This window comes from Artemia franciscana, chromosome 5 (genome assembly GCF_032884065.1).
Source record: "Artemia franciscana chromosome 5, ASM3288406v1, whole genome shotgun sequence".
In the NCBI taxonomy this organism is placed as follows: Eukaryota; Metazoa; Arthropoda; class Branchiopoda; order Anostraca; family Artemiidae; genus Artemia; species Artemia franciscana.
In genome coordinates, this window is record NC_088867.1 from 27,060,924 (window position 1) to 27,081,471 (window position 20,548).

At 35.6% G+C, this 20,548-nt stretch overlaps 2 protein-coding genes across 5 annotated transcripts in view; one reads left to right on the forward strand and one right to left on the reverse strand.

The window, feature by feature from the left end:
- The window catches only part of LOC136027188 (tRNA N6-adenosine threonylcarbamoyltransferase, mitochondrial-like), a 373,253-nt gene that overhangs the window by 306,726 nt on the left and 45,979 nt on the right, over positions 1–20,548 (forward strand). Inside the window, exon 1 of one of the 3 annotated variants that reach the window (XM_065704198.1) lies at positions 542–687. The exons of 1 other annotated variant lie outside the window; for it this stretch is intronic. The gene's annotated coding sequence lies outside the window, so the exon portion shown is untranslated. Of the gene's footprint in view, positions 1–541; positions 688–18,436; positions 18,605–20,548 lie in introns of those variants that run through there. One more of the 3 variants, XM_065704199.1, reaches the window with a different exon arrangement.
- Positions 1–20,548, reverse strand: part of LOC136027184 (N-acetylated-alpha-linked acidic dipeptidase 2-like) — a 53,318-nt gene that overhangs the window by 15,098 nt on the left and 17,672 nt on the right. For both annotated transcript variants that reach the window (XM_065704192.1, XM_065704191.1), the window contains exons 3-4: positions 10,183–10,452; positions 468–669 (exon numbers count right to left, since the gene is read on the reverse strand). In XM_065704192.1, coding sequence (XP_065560264.1) covers positions 468–669; positions 10,183–10,452 — 472 coding nt within the window. The remainder of the gene's footprint in view (positions 1–467; positions 670–10,182; positions 10,453–20,548) is intronic.

Consider the following 20,548-nt stretch of genomic DNA (forward strand, 5'->3'; position numbering starts at 1 on the left):
TCATCACGTCCGTACACGAAAATGCAGTTTTTTTTGTCAAAATTGATTCTATTTTAAAAAGTATTTTATTTTTAATTACAAAAGGCACTAGATGTAGCAAATTAACTTAAAATGAACCATTATATAGCTCCCTATGATTTTCCAGTGGCCAGCCAGCTGAGGAGAAAAAAATGGAAAGAATAAAAGGCGTCGTATTTGTAGAATATTGTTGCTGCAGCCACTTTTCTTAATTTTCAGGCCAAGAGGCGGTAAAATTTCTATACAGGGGTTGTGGACAAGGCGGTTCTAATAGTGTACTTCTTGTTTTGATCTCACTGTTCTTATGGGTTATTTTAGTTTTTACTATGGGGTGTGATCGTCTCTTGCTAGGTTCCTAGCTACAACCCGGGTAAATATTATCTATTCCCATGTCTATATCTCCTTTTAAGCATAAGCTCTATCCCCAGTGTAACCTTGCAACACAGTACCTAGAAGTATATAACGATCAGGTTCGACTGCTCCAACCATTTTTCCAATGACGTTATAAGTTTTTGCTTCTTTCAGTTCATTGTTCACTTCCAGACGAATCCTCCAACCAGAGTTACGAAGCTTGGTTCCTAAGTTGTAGGTTATATTGAGTCCTCCTTGCCAAGCTGTTGGTGCTGGTGGTCCCACCATTTGAGCAAATATCTAGGAATATAAAAACAGGTAAATTATTTCTAATTAATTTCTGGGATATCGTCATTGTGTTTCCGAGTGTTGCATATCTGCCAACGTTGATAATAAGATTATATCTTCTTAAATTGTTTCTAGTGTTGTTTTTTCTTTTAAAAATCGATCGGATCTCAATGGGGGGGGGGGGCGAATGGTACTAATTATCAGATTATCAAGAAAACTTCATTATCTGAAATAGGACCAACAAAAAATGATAATACAAATATTGAATTATGAAACTAGCAAAACAAGATTTATATCTTGGAAGATTAAAGAGAAATATAATTAAAATACAAAAAAACATCACGAGTTTTTTGCCTTTCATAATCAGCAAAGTGTCACCAGCACAATAGAAAAGAAATATGTGGGACAACTTTAAACGTGTATCAAATTAAATGAAATGGAGAAATTGAAAAGAATTAAGAATCGAAACAAAGGAACAAAGAAATAAATTGAAAAATTGAAAAAAAGAGAAACATAAATAGTAAAAACAGAATGAAGAAGACCCCCCCTGCCAAAAAAATGCACTATTATGAGTCATCTCTGTTTGTTACTTTAGTTTAGTTTACCTTTGTTTAACTACAGTTTTCCTTTTTAAGATTTCTTCATTGTATCTCAGTGCGTGTTTTTCTACTTAGATTTATAAAATCTTTTTCTGTTGTTTTGGCGCAGGTGAACCCTTGTTGAAGTACAATCATAATATTTTTGTTGTAATGCATTAATATTAACATGCATATATATATATATATATATATATATACATATATATATATATATATATATATATATATACCAGCTGTTTGCGCCACCCCAACACCTCGTTGGTGGGGGCGCTTCGCGCCCCCCAAGCCCCCCAGCGCGCGTAAGTCGTTACGCGCCATTGTAGTCGTGTACCTGTGTCCCACCTATGAATATAGATAAAAGAGAAAAGATTCTCTTTTCGTTATAGATATATATATATATATATATATATATATATATATATATATATATATATATATATATATATATATATATATATATATATATATGTTTATGTTTTTATATATGTATATGTATATATACATATATAATACATATATAATATATAATATATACATATATGTATATATATGTATATGTTTTTAACTACGTAAAACTTGCGAAAATACAACATTCTTCGATGTCCCATTGTCTGTGCATATAAATAGATTGTCAGGTTTACCGACTCTTGAACATACAACATAAAATTGTCCATGGGAAAAACAATCCGTATTCAGATCTATACCTCATTATTCTAATGATTGCCCTTGAGCTTTGTTGATGGTGATTGCTAATCGAACATTCCCTGTGTCCCGGTCGTCATTTATATTCCCTGTGTCACGGTCGTCATTTATATTCCCAGTATCCCGGTCGTCATTTGGTCCCAGTGTCCCAGTCTATAATTTCTCTTTGAGCGTCTCGTTCGTCATTTATATTCCTTGTGTCCCGGTCGTCATTTGTGTCCCGGTGTCCCGGTCTGTAATTTATCTTTGAGTGTCCCGGTCGTCATTTATATTCCCTGTGTCCCGGCTTTTAGTTTTCTTTTTCTCCTTTATTTTTCATTTGTTTCCTGTTTTTAGTTTTTTTTCTTTTTCAGTTTTTAGTTTTTTTATTAGTTTTTATTTTTTTTTCTTTTTATTTTTTTTTTGTAGTTTTTACCTTTTTTAGTTTTTTTTTATTTTGTTTTCTTTTTTAGTTTTTTACCTTTTTTTTAGTTTTTTTATTTTTTAGTATTTTCTTTTTATTTTTTTTTTGTAGTTTTTACCTTTTTTAGTTTTTTTCTTCTTTTGTATTAATGCTAAAGCCAAGGTTCAAACCGGGAGCCTCTCGGACCTAGAACCTGAAGCATAACGCTTTACCATCTCAACTATTTCGGCTTGAATACATTCGTTTTGAGCAGCTTCCTCGGGTGTTGCCATTGTAGGTTCTTCAGTCATTTTACAATTAGAAATTTCTCTTTCAACGATCTTCTTACAATTAAAAATTTGTCTTTGAACGATATCCTTAAATACCTGTGTCCTGGTCCTCATTTATATTCCCTGTGTCCTGGTCGTCATTTGTGTCCCGGTATCCCAGTCTGTAATTTCTCTTTGAGGGTCCCGGTCGTCATTTATATTCCCTCTGTCCCGGTCGTCATTTGTGTCCCGGTCTGTAATTTCTCTTTGAGTGTTTTTTCTTTTTAGTTTTTTTTTTAGTTTTTTAACTTTTTTCTTTTTCCCGTTTTCTTTTTCTTCTTTATTTTTCAACGTCACTATGAAATACATATCGCCGAACCTTTGTTTTTTAACTAAAATCTGGTAGGCATTGATGACCTTATCCAAGTCAAAATCCCAAACCCAATCATCATCGCTATCATTTTCAGTTTTGATATGTTTTGTCTCTCGATGTCCAGGTGGATTTTCATCTAACTGCGCGGTTTTGCGTTCTTTTGCCGCAAGCCTGTTTTCTTGCTGTTCTTGTGATTCCTCGGCACGCTTTCTTTTCTTACTTTCTCTATCAGCCGCAAGTTTTTTGGCATAGACTCTTTGAGCAGCTTCCTCGGCTGTTGCCATTGTAGGTTCTTCAGTCATTTTACAATTAAACATTTTTCCGTCCACGATCTTCTTACAATTAAAAATTTGTCTTTGAATGATTTTCTTAAATACTTTTAATGACGTCATCGTCATAACAAACATGACGACAACTAACTTCATGACGACATGATGACATGACGTCACTCGACAGACCCACAGACAAACAACTTATTTTTGTATATAGAAGATATATCTTCTATCAATCTTCTACATATATATAAAAATAAGTTGTCTGTGGATTTGTGGGTCTGTCTGCCAGGTGACGTCATGTTTGTGTGTTGACTGACGTCATGAAGTTAGTTGTCGTCATTTTTGTTATGACGGTGACGTCATTAAAGATATTTAAGACATGCGTTCACGTAGAAATCTATTAATGTTTAACTGTAAAATGACTGATGAACTTACAATGGCAAAAGCCGAGGAACATGCTCAAAGAATCTATGCCAAAAAACTTACTGCTGATAGAGAAAGTAAGAAAAGAAAGCGTGCCGATGAATCAAAAGAACAGCAAGGAAACAGGCTTGAGGCTGAAAGAGAAAGAAAGAACAGAAAGCGTGCCGAGGAACTACCAGAGCACTACCTAAACAGTAATGAAGCTGTTTGGCGAATTCTTTCATTTCCGATACATGAACGTAGTCCAGCTGTTGTTCATTTAGCGGTACATTTACAGAATGGTCAACGTGTTTATTTCTCGGAAACCAACGTGCAACAAATAGCCCTGAATCCACCGGATACAAAGTTAACCGGTTTCTTTTCGCTTTGCAAAAATGATTCTTTTGCAAAAAAACTGCTGTATGCTGAAGTGCCTTCATATTACACGTGGAATACTAAAAATAAAGTATTTGAACGTCGAAAACAGGTTAAGTCAGTCGACGGCCAACCTACCATCTTCAAAGATACCACGATAGGAAGACTCTACACCGTTAACCCCAATCAACATGAATGCTTCTTTCTACGCCTGCTTTTGGTGAATCTACCCGGTCCGACATCCTTTGAGTATTTGAGAACTGTAAACGGTACTATACATGACGCTTACCGTAGTGCATGCCAAGGTCTGAATTTATTGGAGAATGACCAACACTGGGATAACTGCATCAATGACGCGTGCGAAACGTCAACTCCAAGTCAAATTCGTGTATTGTTTGGCATCATACTCAGAACTTGCTCTCCATCAGCTCCTACAGAGTTATGGGAAAAATATAAGTCAAAAATGTCCGAAGATATACTCCATCGAAAACAGTTAGAGACGTCAGATATGACTTTTGATTTTACATCAGAAATTTATAACTACACTTTAGTTATTATAGAAGATTTGTGCGTACGTATGGCAAACAAACCTCTTCAGGATTTGGGAATGCCTTCACCTAACCGTATCGCTGCCGTTTCGACATGTGTAGAATTGGATCGTGAACAAAGTTACAGTACGAGTGATCTATTGTCGTATGTACAAAATAACATTTCCAAGTTAACGTCGGAACAAAAAGACATGTATGATACGATAATACATTGTGTCGATAACAACGTTGGAGAAATTTTCTTTTTGGATGCGCCAGGAGGTACTGGTAAAACGTTTGTGATAAAACTGATTCTGGCATCAATTCGATCAAAAAATGATATAGCGTTGGCAATTGCGTCGTCCGGAATAGCCGCAACATTGCTGCCTGGTGGAAGAACTGCTCACAAATAAAGGAGAAAAAGAAAACGAAAAAAATAAAAATAAAAAAACTAAAAAAGGTAAATGTATTCAAGCCGAAGTAGCTGAGTTGGTAAAGCGTTATTTTCCAGGTCCTAGGTCCGAGAGGTTCCAGGTTCGAACTTTGGCTTTAGCATTAATACAAAAGAAGAAGAAAAAAAACTGAAAAAAACTAAAAAACAGGTAAAAACTACTAAAGAAACTAAAAAAGGTAAAAAACAAAATAAAAACTAAAAAAAAGTGTAAAAATCTAAAAACTAAAAAAGAAAAAAACTAAAAAAACTAAAAAAGGGTAAAAACGGCAAAAAACTAAAAAGAAAAAAAAAACTAAAAACTGAAAAAGAAAAAAAACTAAAAAAAGGAAAAAAACTGAAAAATAAAGGAGAAAAATAAAACTAAAAAAAAAATATAAAAATAAAAAAGGGAATATAAATGACGACCGGGACACTCAAAGAGAAATTACAGACTGGGACACCGGGACACAAATGACGACTGGGACGTGTGTGTTGACTGACGTCATGTTTGTGTGTCGACTGACGTCATGTTTGTCGACTATAAATGACGACTGGGACACAGGGACACAACTACAACGGGGACGCCGGGGGGCACAGGGGGATATATAAATGACGATGGGGACACAGGGAATGTTTGATTAGCAATCACCATCAACAAAACTCAAGGGCAATCATTAGAATAATGAGGTATAGATCTGAATACGGATTGTTTTTCCCATGGACAATTATATGTTGCATGTTCAAGAGTGCATGTTCAATATATATATATATATATATATATATATATATATATATATATATATATATATATATATATATATATATTATCTATATATATAAAAATAAGTTGTCTGTCTGTCTGTCTGTGGATCAGGTGACGTCATGTTTCTGTGTTGACTGACGTCATGAAATTAGTTGTCGTCATTTTTGCTTTGACAGTGACGTCATTAACGGTATTTAAGACATGCGTTCACGGAAAAGTGTTTAATTGTAAAATGACTGAAGAACCTACAATGGCAACAGCCGGGGAAGCTGCTCAAAGAGTCTATGCCAAAAAACTTGCTGCTGATAGAGAAAGTAAGAAAAGAAAGCGTTTCGAGGAATCACAAGAACAGCAAGAAAACAGGCTTGCGGCTAAAGAACGCAAAACCGCGCAGTTAGATGAAAATCCACCTGGACAGCGAGAGTCAAAATATATCAAAACTGAAAATGATAGCGATGAAGATTGGGTTTGGGATTTTGACTTGGATAAGGTCATCAATGCCTACCAGATTTAAGTTAAAAAAACAAAGGTTGGTCGATATGTACTTCATAGTGACGCTGAAAAATAAAGAAGAAAAAGAAAAATGAAAAAATAAAAAAGGTAAAAAACTAAAAAAAAACTAAAAAGAAAAAACACTGAAAGAGAAATTACAGACCGGGACACAAATGACGACCGAGACAGATGGAATATAAGTGACGACCGGGAACCTCAAAGAGAAATTACAGACTGGGACACCTGGACACAAATCACGACCGGGACACAGGGAATATAAATGACGACCGGGACACAGGGACACAACTACAACGGGGACGCCGGGGGCACAGGCGGGATATATAAATGACGACCGGGACACAGGGATTGTTCGAATAGAAATTACAGACCGGGACACAAATGACGACCGGGACACCGGGACACAGGGAATATAAATGACGACCGGGACACTCAAAGAGAAATTACAAACTGGGACACCGGGACACAAATGACGACCGGGACACAGGGAATATAAATGACGACCGGGACACAGGGACACATCATTAGAATAATGAGGTATAGATCTGAATACGGATTGTTTTTCCCGTGGACAATTATATGTTGCATGTTCAAGAGTCAGTATACCTGACAATCTATTTATATGCACAGACAATGGGACAGCGAAGAATGTTGTATATTCGCATGTTTTACGTAGTTAAAAACATATATTTATATCTATCTCTATTCACAGGTGGGACACAGGGACACAACTAAAATGGCGCGTAACTAATATGGCGCGTAACGACTTACGCGCGCGGGGGGGCTTGGGGGGGTGCGAAGCGCCAACTAGGTGTTGGGGTGGCGCTTCGCGCCACCCCAACAGCTAGTATATATATATATATATATATATATATATATATATATATATATATATATATATATATATATATATATATATATATATATATAGTATATATAGCATATATATATATATATATCTATATATATAAAAATAAGTTGTCTGTGTGTGGATCTGTGGTTCAGGTGACGTCATGTTTGTCCGCATATGACGTCTGAATTATTTCACACTAATACAAAAGAAGAAAAAAACTAAAAAAGGTAAAAACTACAAAAAAAAACTAAAAAGAAAAAAAAACTAAAAAAGCTAAAAAACTAAAAAAACTAAAAAAAGGTAAAAATCTAATAACTAAAAAAAACTGAAAAAAATAAAAAAAGGCAAAAACTAAAAAAAAATAAAAACTAATAAAAAAACTAAAAAAGCTAAAAAACTAAAAAAACTAAAAAAAACTAAAAAAAGGTAAAAAACTAAAAAAAACTAAAAACTAAAAAGAAAAAAACTAAGAAAAAGGAAAAAACTGAAAAATAAAAGAGAAAAAGAAAACTAAAAAAATATGAATAAATATATATAAAAATAAGTTGTTTGTGGGTTATGTCTGTCTGTCTGTCTGTCGAGTGACGTCGTGTTTGTCCGCATATGACGTCTGAATTATTTCACACTAATACAAAAGAAGAAAAAAAACTAAAAAAGGTAAAAACTACAAAAAAAACTAAAAAGAAAAAAAACTAAAAAAGCTAAAAAACTAAAAAAAAACTAAAAAAAGGTAAAAAACTAAAAACTAAAAAAAACTGAAAAAACTAAAAAAAGGCAAAAACTAAAAAAAAAACTAAAAACTAATAAAAAAACTAAAAAACTAAAAAAACTAAAAAAACTAAAAAAAACTAAAAAAGGTAAAAAACAAAAAAAAACTAAAAAAGAAAAAACTAAAAAAAAGGAAAAAACTAAAAAATAAGAGAAAAAGAAAACTAAAAAAATATTAATAAATATAAAAAATATAAATATAAATATAATATAAATTAGCAATCAACAAAGCACCGAGACACAAATGACGACCGGGACACAGGGAGTATAAATGACGACCAGGACATAAGTAAAAAAAAAAACTAAGAAAACTAAAAAAATGGTAAAAACTACAAAATAACTAAAAACTAATAAAAAAACTAAAAAATCTAAAAATCTAAATAAACTAAAAAAGAAAAAAAAGAAAAAAGGAAAAAAATAAAGGAGAAAAACAAAACTAAAAAACGAATGTATATACAGACCGGGACACCGGGATACAAATGACGACCGGGACACAGGGAATATAAATGACGACCGGGACACAGGGACACAACTACAATGGGGACGCCGGGGGGCACAGGGGGATATAAATGACGACCGGGACACCGGGACACAAGGAATATAAATGACGCCCGGGACACTCAAAGAGAAATCACAGACTGGAACACCGGGACACAAATGACGACCGGGACACAGGGAATATAAATGACGACCGGGACACAGGGACATAACTACAAAGGGGACGCCGGGGTGCACAGGGGGATATATAAATGACGATGGCGACTCAGGGAATGGTCGATTAGCAATCACCATCAACAAAGCTCAAGGGCAATCATTAGAATCATGAGGTATAGATCTGAATACGGATTGTTTTCCCATGGACCATTATATGTTGCATGTTCAAGAGTCGGTAAACCTGAAAATCTATTTATATGCACAGACAATGGGACAGCAAAGAATGTTGTATATTCGCAAGTTTTACGTAGTTCAAAACATATATATATATATATATATATATATATATATATATATATATATATATATATATATATATATATATATATATATATTCACAGGTGGGACATAGGGACACAACTACAATGGCGCGTAACTAATATGGCGCGTAACGACTTACGCGCGCGGGGGGGCTTGGGGGGGGGGCGCGAAGCGCCCCCACCAACTAGGTGTTGGGTTGGCGCGAAGCGCCACCCCAACAGCTAGTATATATATATATATATATATATATATATATATATATATATATATATATATATATATATATAGTATTTAACTTATATTTTCCTTAGACGTCATTCGATTTTTAACACGGTTTGGATTCAACGTTTACTATATCGAAGTCCTTCGACTAAACATGGAAAATACACGTTTTATAAATGATTTCTGATCTGGTTGGTTTTGAAGTCACTAATTACGATTATGATGCTCAAGTTGCGATTGGACCGTTTTGTTATAAAGCACATTATGAAATATACATGTCAAGAAAGTAGCTTCTAATTTATGTAAAGGATTTCTGAGCTTGCCAACTATGAATCAACCGATCAGTTCATATCAAAGGATTTCTAAATTTAGTATGCACAATACTGGGGGCTAATTGTATCATATGTTGGCAAATCACTATCGATATATAATTCAAAAACTATCCTGGATTTCCACCAATGTCAGTTCTCAGTAGTATTTTAAGCCACTAGTCACAAATACAAAAGTAAAACTGCAAAAGGGTCTTAAACAGAATACAGAATGTTGCCCATGTGTTTCGCAAATGCCCACTTGGCTTTGGCCCACAGCTTTCAGTACCGGCCACAGTTCGTGTCGAAGGATTTTTAAGATTATTGATTTCAATTATTTTGCTGTTTTTGCAATATAGAAGTATAAAAGCAAACACAATGAGCACCTATTTCAAAAACTGAGCTTAATATTAACCAAAGCTAGTAGTTAAGGGTTTTAAAACCACTAATTGTGTAATGCTGAAACTGCTACTGGAGTGTTTAAAACTAAACATAATATGGGGCCTTCAGGTCTTAAAAATGGCTTCCGATTGTGATTTTCATCAAAGGATTTTAAATACAAGAGTCATATGGTGTCTCTACTCCAAGCCAAAATCACCCGATGTCTGCCACCAGTAGTTACTCTGACAACTGTTTCGATCTCGGAGCTGCCTTAGCTCTTATTCAAAATACTCCTTACCCGACTACTACTGTTGTCGCTACTGTCATTATTACTTCTACCTCATGAATACTCGTGAACACAGTTTCATCATATTGCGCCAATGTCGAAAGAATGTGTCAGGGTCTTACCTTTCTTGCATCGTTGTAGCTAATTGGATGAACTGGTATCTTTGGTAGATCCATATTCTCCTGGGATATCCTACAGGCCCCTTTTATTGCTGGATACATTGGAGTGCTAGGATCTCCATCATGCCACATTATTGTTCCTCGTTGCAGTCCTTCACCAGGTAACCACCATGAATTTGGATACGGAGACGTTTGGCCATTTTCACCAGCATAGTCCTGAGGATCACTGTATAGGATCATGCCTACTGCTCCGAATCTTTGCGCATTCAAAACCTAAAAAACCTTTTTGTTTATGTTGTTATTAGGATACAGAACTTCAATAAAAGTTTGTCGAACTAGCTAGATACTACTTTCACTTTGTCAGCATTGGGTCACCGAGCACATTTTAGGCTAGCTTTGATCAAGTTGAAAAAATCTAGTGGAAGTTACTCTGCTAACAGTAGCCATTGAGCTGGCCATCTTCATAGCAGGTCATGTAGGTTTGCTCATCTTTCCAATATTATCAGTATAGATAAATTACCGACACCTTTGTTATTAAAACGACTGATGATCTATCCCCACTTTTCTTGCTGGATTGATATCTTTGGAATAACATGGAACAGATTGTCTAAATGAAAGCATTTCGTCCGCAGTTGGGGTGGGAGGAAAGATTTAAGGGATATGGAAACTTCCTGGGAGGGTGTAAAGAGGGAGGCATTGAATAGATTTGATGAAGGAGGACCGTGTGTCGCTGTGTTGGCTTCAAGCGGCTTGGCGCTACGGTGAGTTGTTAATACTAGTATTATTACTATTAGTAGTAATATGGAACAATGCAGTCAAGAAAAATGTGTGAAAATGCAAGGCATGTATTTTTGATTTTTTAGATTTAGACACGGAAATTTTCCAGATAGTCCAATTGAGTGAGAGACAATTCTGGCATTTACCCCCCCCCCCCCCTCTCTTGTTAGGATTCTATAAAACTGATGTTAGTTCATTTGTTAATAGATATGTCTATCTATTATCCGTCCATGCGTCATTCCTAGGGCAGTAGAACTAAAGTAGATATTCATTGAGCTAAGGCTAGGATAGTCATAGAACCTATAGTTTTCCAAGTTTTTGGTTAAATGGTACGGGTAAACGGCGGGAGCAAGTGTGCCTCTCTTATCGGACAAATACTTGGCTGTTATCTTTTAGCAAGTCACGCCTGCCTAGAGCCTCAGGCAGGTTGACAAAGAATTTAAAATTGACATAGGACCGTTAGAGTGCCTGGAATGAGAGGTAAACAAGGCACGCCTACCTATGGTTTTAGGCAGATTGAACCAAGAATTTAGATTTGACACAGGATCGCTAATTTGTGTGGAATGACAGGCAAACAAACATCTAAAGTCAACATTGGGCCGTAGGAGCGACTCGGCTCAATGGTAACTGAAAGTCTGAGAAACGAATTTTGATATCAGTGGGTGCATCAAAAGAATCAGCTTATTATGCTGATTCCAAATATATAAAATTCATCCCGTTTAGTGTTACCCATCAAAAGTTATGAGCCTGAAAATATTTACCTGATTCTTAAATAGGGGAGAAATACCCCTAAAATTCAAGGAATGTTAATGAAAATCACACCATCAGATTCAGCGTACTAGAGAACCCTATTGCTGAAGTTTCAAACCCCTATATACAAAAATGTGAAATTTTGCTATTTTTGCCTGAGGAAAGATCACGGACTCGTGTTTATTTGTTATTTTCCCCAGGGGTGACCGTATCGAAATAATGGTCCTAGAAGATCGGAAGAGGATGTATTTGAACGGAAAGTAAAGTTTCTAGTATCTTTTTTAAGTAACCAAAAAGATTATTGGAGTGCAACTGGCCCTCCTCTCATGCCCCCTTTTTTCCCGAAGTTAGCTGATCAAAATTTTGAGATAGCCATTTTGCTTAGTGTAGTTGAAAGATCAAATAATTATCTCTTTAGGGGTAAAATAATCCCCCCCATAGTCTATTGGGACCTGTAAGTTATGAAATTTGCCGATTGTTTAAGTATATTATTTGTTATGGGAAGCATACAGACATTTTTCGAGGGGGGGATTTTCTTTTTCGGTTGGATTTTCATACAAGAATCTTCTTTGGAGAGGAAAATTTCCGGTGGGTGAACTTTCAAGGGGAAACTTTACACTGAGGGTATTGGACAGAATTCCTATACGAAATTCTTTTCAATTGTCTTACATTCTCTTTGACAACTCAATTTTGTGTGTGGAGATGTTCCGGGGGAATTATCCGGGGGCTATTATCCGCGTGTTTTGATCTCTGGGAAAACGTTTTCATGGAATGGGGCATTTCCAGAGTGATTGAGGAACGGATTAGGAATTAAAGTCTTTTTTCAAATGAAAGTATGCTAAGGAGATTTTTTCAGGCTGAGTCGTCTGCAGGGAATTGTACTGATTGGAGGGGGAAGGAGGTTCAGAGAGGATGGAACTGTCTGGAGGGAATTTGACTTTGGATGAAGTTTCCCTGGATGACTTTTCCCGTGAGGGGGCAAATTTCATGGAGGGTGAGCCAGATTTACCGGCATTATTTGAAAAACGATCAAAAATTAAATATAAACTATTTTTTTTAACTGAAAGTAAGGAGCAACATTGAAATTCTAAACGAACTGAAATTATTCTGTATATGAAGGGTCGCCCCCTCCTCAATACCTTGCTCTTTACGCTAAAGTTTAACTGTTTATCCCATTTTTTAAAGAACGGCTAGTGAACACAGGACACACACAAGGATCGTTCAATTAAAATAGGAAGCTTTTTTTAAAAGCACTAACTTCTTTAGCGTAAAGATCAAGGTATTGAGGAGGGGGCAACCCTTCATATACGGAATAATTTCTGTTTGTTTTTAGTTTTAATGTTGCTCTTTACTTTCAGATTAAAAAGTTTTTATTTTATTTAATAATACTAAAATTTAAAAGATGAACAAGCCCATAGCCTTTTGCGTTGAAAAAGAAAGGCCACTTTAAATAATCTTCTAATGCGAAGGTCTTTGACAAATTATAATGTTTCTGGTTTCAACTAGAATAAACTTGGCGTGCTAATGTAAGTTCGAAAGTTCAACCTAGACTAGAACGTTTCAGATGACATCAACTCACATTTTGTGTTCCTATTCTTAGTTCTGATATTATTTACACTTTGTTTTGAAATTTCTTAGAATAAAGTATTCAAATATTTGATGCTCCTATTTTTAAATTCATAATATTTATTGAATTTCTTGTAAATAATTGATGTTTGCTTGCCATGATAGCGAGTTTTTATCGAAATGTTTGTTTTTAAATGTCCTAAAAGATGTCATTTATTCAAATATTTCCGATTTATTCCTGATAATTTAATACTTTCCATGTTCATGCTATAAAGATGTTCCTGTTAGTTTTTTTTTGCTTCCTTTTATTATTTTGTATTCCATTTCTGCCGTAACAGTCGACCACCGAATTTTATATCAGAATTGATAGAGTAATTGATAATATAGTTATGAATTTATAATAAGTTACACTAAAGTTAACGAATAAATAAACGTTCAAATGGGAATAAATCCATTTATTCAGACAGTGAAAACAAGTAAAAAAGTTTATATATTGTGATCACATATACAGCGATCGTCATCAGTAAAAATTAATTTAAAAAAAAAAATTTCCGAAAAAGAAGTCTTCTAAAGAAAAGTAAAGGTCATATTAAATTTGAGATCAGAAGAAACAGAAACCTACAATAACTCAAAAAGACCAGAAATTATTATTAAAGAATAAATGAAACCCAAAACGAACAGAAATTAAATAAACCTTCATAGCAAACAAAAATACAATAAATCTTAAAATGAGTGAAACTTAAATTGAATATGCAGACTCAATTTCTAATCATTTGTCTCCTCCGAAGTTTATACGACCACCTCTTTCATAAAACTTTATTTACCCCCGGAGCACAAGTTACAACCCTTAGTTCCCCCGCGCTCTGGGGGGTTTGTTGACCCCGAAGTTTTTGTTCTTTGATCGTTGGACTATTTCAAAGGAAATGACTATCTCAAATTCATCGGATGCATTTAAGGAAAAGAGGGGTTAGGGGGAGGGAGGTAGATTTCCTCCCATCACTTTTGACTCTTTAAAACGTAACACAATTTCCAATCGAACGAGCTACCTCTGAACTTTATACGACCGCCCCTTATATAAAACCTTACATGCTCCGGGGTATAACTTAAAACACTTGTCAATGGGCTCTGAGGCGTTGTGTCGATCTCGGAGTTTTGTTATTTGATGTTTGGCCTATTTTCAATAACATGTCTCTCAAAATTTTTATTGGATGGATTTGGGGGAAGAGGGCCGGGGGCTAGTTGACTTCCGATCTATTTTGACTCTTAAAAAGAGTGCTAGAACTCCTTATTTCCAATCTTATGAGCCTTTGAAGTTTATACGACAGCCCCTTCCATATAAAGTGCATATAATTAACAAAATAATGAACTTCATTTACATCAAATGAACTTCATCTTCAGTTTTGATTTTCATCAAGACTTTGAATGAGTTTGTCATTAAACTCTCTCCGAAAAAAAACTAGTCAGTAAACTGGAAGTTCATTATTGTGTTGATGGCCCAAAAGTTAATTATTTTGTTAAATATTAATTTGTCAGTTTCAATTTTAATACTTTGGTATTTCTACTGATGATGATCGCTGTATGTGATCGAAATATCTAGACTTCTGTACTGGTTTTCATTGTCTGAATAAATGGATCCATCCCCATGTGAGCGTTTTTTTTTTGTTTGCACTTGGTATTAACCAAGTGACATATAGCGATCGCAAATTCTGTCGGTCGGTCTGTCTGTCTGTCTCTCCCGGTTTTGCTAGTTTAGGCACTTCCAGATAAGCTAGGACGATTAAATTTGGCAGACGTATCAAGGACCAGACCAAATTGAATTATAAATACTCTTTTCCCCGATTCGACCATCCGGGGGGGGGGGTACGTTTACTTTGGAAAAAATAGAAAAAATGAGGTATTTTTAACTTATGAATGGGTGATCGGATCTTAATGAAACTTGATATTTAGAAGAATATCGTGTTTCGAAGCTCTTATTTTAATTCCCAACCGGATCACGTGACATTGGGGGGGGAGTCGGAGGGGAAAACCTAAAATCTTGGAAAACGCTTTGAGTGGAGGGATCGGGATGAAAATTGGTGGAAAAACTAAGCACAAGTCCTAGATACGTGATTGGCATAACCGGAACGGATCTGCTCTCATTGAGGGAGTTGGGGGCAGGGTTAATTCTGAATAATTAGAAAAAATGAGGTATTTTTAACTTACGTAGGAGTGATCGGATCATAATGGAATTTCATATTTAGAAGGACCTCATAACTCAGATATCTTATTTCAATTCCCGACCAGATCCAGTGTCATTGGGAGGAGATGGCGGGGTGGGGACCGGAAATCTTGGAAAAGGCTTAGAGTGGAAATATCAGGATGAAACTTAGTGGGAAGAAAAAGCACAAGTCCAAGATACGTGATTGACAAAACCAGACCAGATCCGCTTTCTTTCCGGGAGTTGGGGGGGGGGGTGTTCGGAAAAGTTAGAAAAAGTGAGGTATTTGTAACTTACGAACGGGTTATCAGATCTTAATGTAATTCAATATTTAGAAGGATCTTGTGCTTCAGAGCTCTTATTTTAAATCATGACCAGATCCAGTGACATTGGGGGGAGTTCGATGGGGGGACGTGAAAATTGAGGTATCTTTATCTTACGAATGGGTAACCGAATCTTAATGAAACTTGATATATAGAAAGATCTTATGTCTCAGATGCTCCTCCGGACATAGGTGGTTGGAGGGGGGAAACAGAAATCTTGGAAACTGGAAATCTTTGAAAACGCTTAGAGTGGAGAGATCAAGATGAAACTTGATGGGAAGATTTAGTATAAATTCCAGATACGTGATTGACATAATTGGAACAAATCCACTCTCTTTGGGGGAGTGGGGGTTGTTAATTCGGAAAAATTAGAAAAATTGAGGTATTTTTAACTTAAGATGGGGTGACCAGATCATTAGAAGGAACTCATGTCTCAGAGCTCTCATTTTAACTATCGACCAGATCTGGTGACATTGGGGGGAGTTGGAGGGAGAAACTAGAAATCTTGGAAAACGCTTAGAGTGAAGAAATTTGAATTAAATTTGGTGGGTAGAATGAGCAATTATCGTAGATACGTTATTGACGTAACCGGACTGGATCCGCTCTCTTTGGGGGAGTTAGGGGGGTCCAGTGCTTTGGCGAGTTTGGTGTTTCTGGGTGTGCTAGGACGATAAAAATTGGTAGGCGTGTCAGGGACCTGCATAAATTGACTTGATAAAGTTGTTTTCCCGATTCGACCATCTGGGGGGCTGAAAGGAGAGGAAAAATCAGAAAAAATGAGGTATTTGTAACTTACGAGTGGGTGATCGGATCTTAATGAACTTTGATATGTAGAAGGACCTTGTATCTCAGAGCTCTTATTTTGAATCCCGACCGGCATTAAGCCTCTGATTTTCTTTTTAAATCAGTTTATTGATTCTTAGAATTCTGCTAGAGCTCATGCCTCATGAGCTCTTGGCTCTTCCGACCTCGTCACAAGTGTCATATGAGCTCTAAGCTCTTGTTTTGTTTGTCATAGAAAGACAGTGTGGTCTGAGAAAAGGATACCTAATTTAAGGTTTACATCGAAATTATACGCTGAAGTTTTAAGAAACAGGGCTTTAACGCAATTATTGCTAAAAAAAAAAAAAACCGGCTTAGATACGCTTCTGATAGATGATTCCAAACTTGTCAAATTTTTGAAACGATTTCTTTGTCATTTATGTAAAATTGTTTTCTGAATCACAGGATGTCAGTGCCTGTTGTAAGCTTTGTGCAAGACTTGAATTGGAATAAACTACTGTCGGCTATAAACTTAATTTCTCCAAATTATGAATAGGGGATATTGTGCACCTTTTGTGTGCAAAAAAATTGATTGACCATGGGTTTGGTTAATAGAACAAGAATATGTGGAAAATCTCATATACACTTTAACATAAATATTTGAGAGTTTATAATGGTGTCTAAATGACATTAACAGTTATGTCTTGTGATTAAAATTTTGTGTTATTTGCCTTTCGTTGACATTTTAAAAACCAAACACTGGTAATATTTCGCTGCAACACATAATTTTGCTGGAAAACTGCGTGTGGAGAGGACCTTAGCCTATGGAGATGTAATTTGAGTAAGTTTCTCTCGACTTGAGTATCTTGCTGTTTCGTCACTTGAGAACATATAAAAGGTAGCTATTGAGCCCGAACTTAGCTCAAATTGTGTTTTAGTCGATACAGTTGATTATATTAACAAAATATGTTCAAAGCAGGAAAGTAATGACGTCTAAAAACCAAACGTTTTCTTGGAAAGTTATCGTTTTTTTTACAGATTAAGTAAAAGGAAATCTGTTTTCCTAAATAATTTTTTGGTAAGAAATTAGAAAACTATTCTGAAACTTAAATTACTAAAATAAGCTAGAGTTCTGTACCCTGGCTTATCATATGGTATATGATAAGCCAAAGTTTAAACGAACGGAAATTACTGTGAATGAATATATGAAATCGAATACCAAATGAAATTAAAAGCAATATTCAAGTCAAACTGAGAAGAGGAAACCGCAACCCATAGTAACCGGAATTTCAAAAAGGTGTATAAAAAACCGTCAAGTTAAGAAGAATCACCATTTGAAACTGATTCAGGAATAGTAACTGTCTTTTCGATTTAATCTTAATAGTTAAAGTTTATTGCGGAAATAAATCTATGGGAATTTTGGAAATGAGCCTGAAAAGCTTCGAAAACGGTGCCGGATCGAAATAAAAACTGAACCATTGGAATCACAATGTTAGAAAACTCCTGAAAGGGTATAACGCTGCCTCATCTTGAGCAATAAAAAATCACTTCTTCGCATGGGAAACACTGATGTTTTCTTTTCCAAGGATGACCGTACCGAACCAATGGTCTTAGAATCTTGAGAGGGGCTCTTTTAAAATGGGGTCACCATATCTAATGCCTTATTTAAGTAACAGAAGTTAAAATTAAAAAATTAAAATGTTGATAAAAACTCCATCTTCACATAAAATAAAATTGCGGAAGATCTGGAAGGCGCATTCAGACGGCATAATAGTAAACTATTGTACTGGCATGTTAATAAATTGAGAAAGAACAGTTGATCTTGACTTGTTCCACTCAAATATTGGAACCGGGCCACAACTAGTGATAAAGAAAGAGTTAAAGAGAGATGACAGAACTTATTGAGAACGTTCTAAACCTTTGATAGAATTACAGTACAAGATATAGAAAAGGACGAAAAAGTTTTTGACACTTTGGTGAAGGAAGATTTGTTTTGTGAGACAGTACTAAAGAGTGAGGAAATAATAAGGCCCTGTGTGCTGGTAGTTTGGTAAATGAGTATTTTAAATATGGTGGTTGTGAAGTTACAGATAAATTAGTTAATTTATCTTTAATTAATTAGATAATTAAACCCCTTTATAAAAAAGGTTATGATTGTGAATGTAGTGATCAGAACCATTAGCTTGGTTTCTGTTCGAAGCAAATTACTTGGCTTGATGATACGTTTTAGACTTAGAGATGTTGTAGATAAAGTTTGAATAGAAGGACAGTGTAGTTTTAGGAAGGTGAGAGGATGCATCCACCAAATTGATCCAGCCGATAGAAGAGCTTTAGCGAAGGTTCTATCCTTGTATGGCTTGCTAGACAAAAACATTAGTGCTATGTACGAGAATTACATTGCTGCAGTTAAGATAGGCAATGAGACTAGTTGCTGGTTTTGTATAGAATTAGGAGTTCAGCAGTGATGTGTTCTATCCCTATTTTTGTTGATCATTTTGATGAACTTTGTCTTAAGGAGCACATGTTATGGAAGAGCGCGGAATCGAATTGGGAAATAAAACTGTCTTAGACTCTGATTATTCTGATGATTTGAACGTCCTAGAGGAAATTTTTGCAAAACGAATTAATTTTTGAAGGTTTTTACCAGTCCTCGGTGCAAGAATAGGTTCGAAAATTAATGTTAAGAAGACTAAGTCGCTAAGATTGAGAACCAGTGAAGGTGAATAGGTCATGCGGGGTAGTGAACAAGAACATTGATACAGTGGATAGCTTCACTTACCTAAGTAGTATTATTAGAAAAGACGGTGGGTGCAGTTAAGACGTTAGAAGTAAAATAGCCAAGGCCCAGCCAAAGGCCCTGAAAAAACTTTGGAAGAATAGGAAGATATTTCTGCGAACCAAGATTAGAATATTTGACGCTACGGGTGCTTACAGTGATCAAGTATAGTTCTTTATCGTGGGTCCTCTGAAAGACGGAGGGATATTTGTTAGATGTTTTCCAGAGAAATTGCCTACGAATCGTATTAGTTACCCGTCTGACTGGCCGCATTCCAAAAAGGTAAGATGTACGAAAAATGTGGTTCAAATCCCGCTTTTTAGGGCTACAGTGGGAGGAAGGTCGAGATGGTTAGGACACGTTCTGCGGACAAAGAATCTAGGGCCAAGCACAAAACAGGTCGTCCTCGAAACAGGTTGGATGAGGTAGGGACGAAATATTTAAGGAAAACTGGAACTTCTTGGGGGAGGGTGTAAAGTGGGAGTAGTTGAATCGATTGGGGTGGAGGAGGAGCATGGTAGCCATGTTGGCCTCAGGCGGCCTGTGTCTGCATTGATTTGTTAGTAGTAGTAGTTGTAGTTCCCACACAAGGTGATGCAACTCAAGTATAGTTTGAAAAGTTGATTCTCTGGGGTACGATGTCATATTTGAGTGATTCCGTTACCTAGTTCCCTAAAATATCGTCAAGAACTGATTCTAATAGTAAAACCTTGCGTTATAAATAAATTTTAAAAAATGGTTGATATTTATTATAAATTGACTGATGCAGAATAATGTTTATACTTTAAATAATCTTAGTTCTGTATATTATAATAGCTACAACTCGGTCATCTTTAAATGTTCTTCAGGTTTCTGAAATCTCCATAAATTTCTTATAGAACAATATTTCATAGATAATTGAATTTTTTCTGCAACTCTTCAAAGATCCCTTGCATGATATACCCCGTGGACTCTTTGTGACAACATAGTAGATTTTTTAAAGGAAAATCTAAAAGAGGTGCGAAGTAAAACATATAATTAGTGCCCTCTCTTTGGAAAAAGAACTCATGTTGACATATTTAGTCTCTTTGTCTAAGTTCGGACAAAGATCTTTTTGTATGATTAAACAAAAAAAAACTAGTTTTTTTAACTGAGAGTAAGGAGCGCCATTAAAACTTAAAACGAACAGAAATTACTCCGTATATGAAATGGGTTGTCCCCTCCGCAATCCCTCGCTCT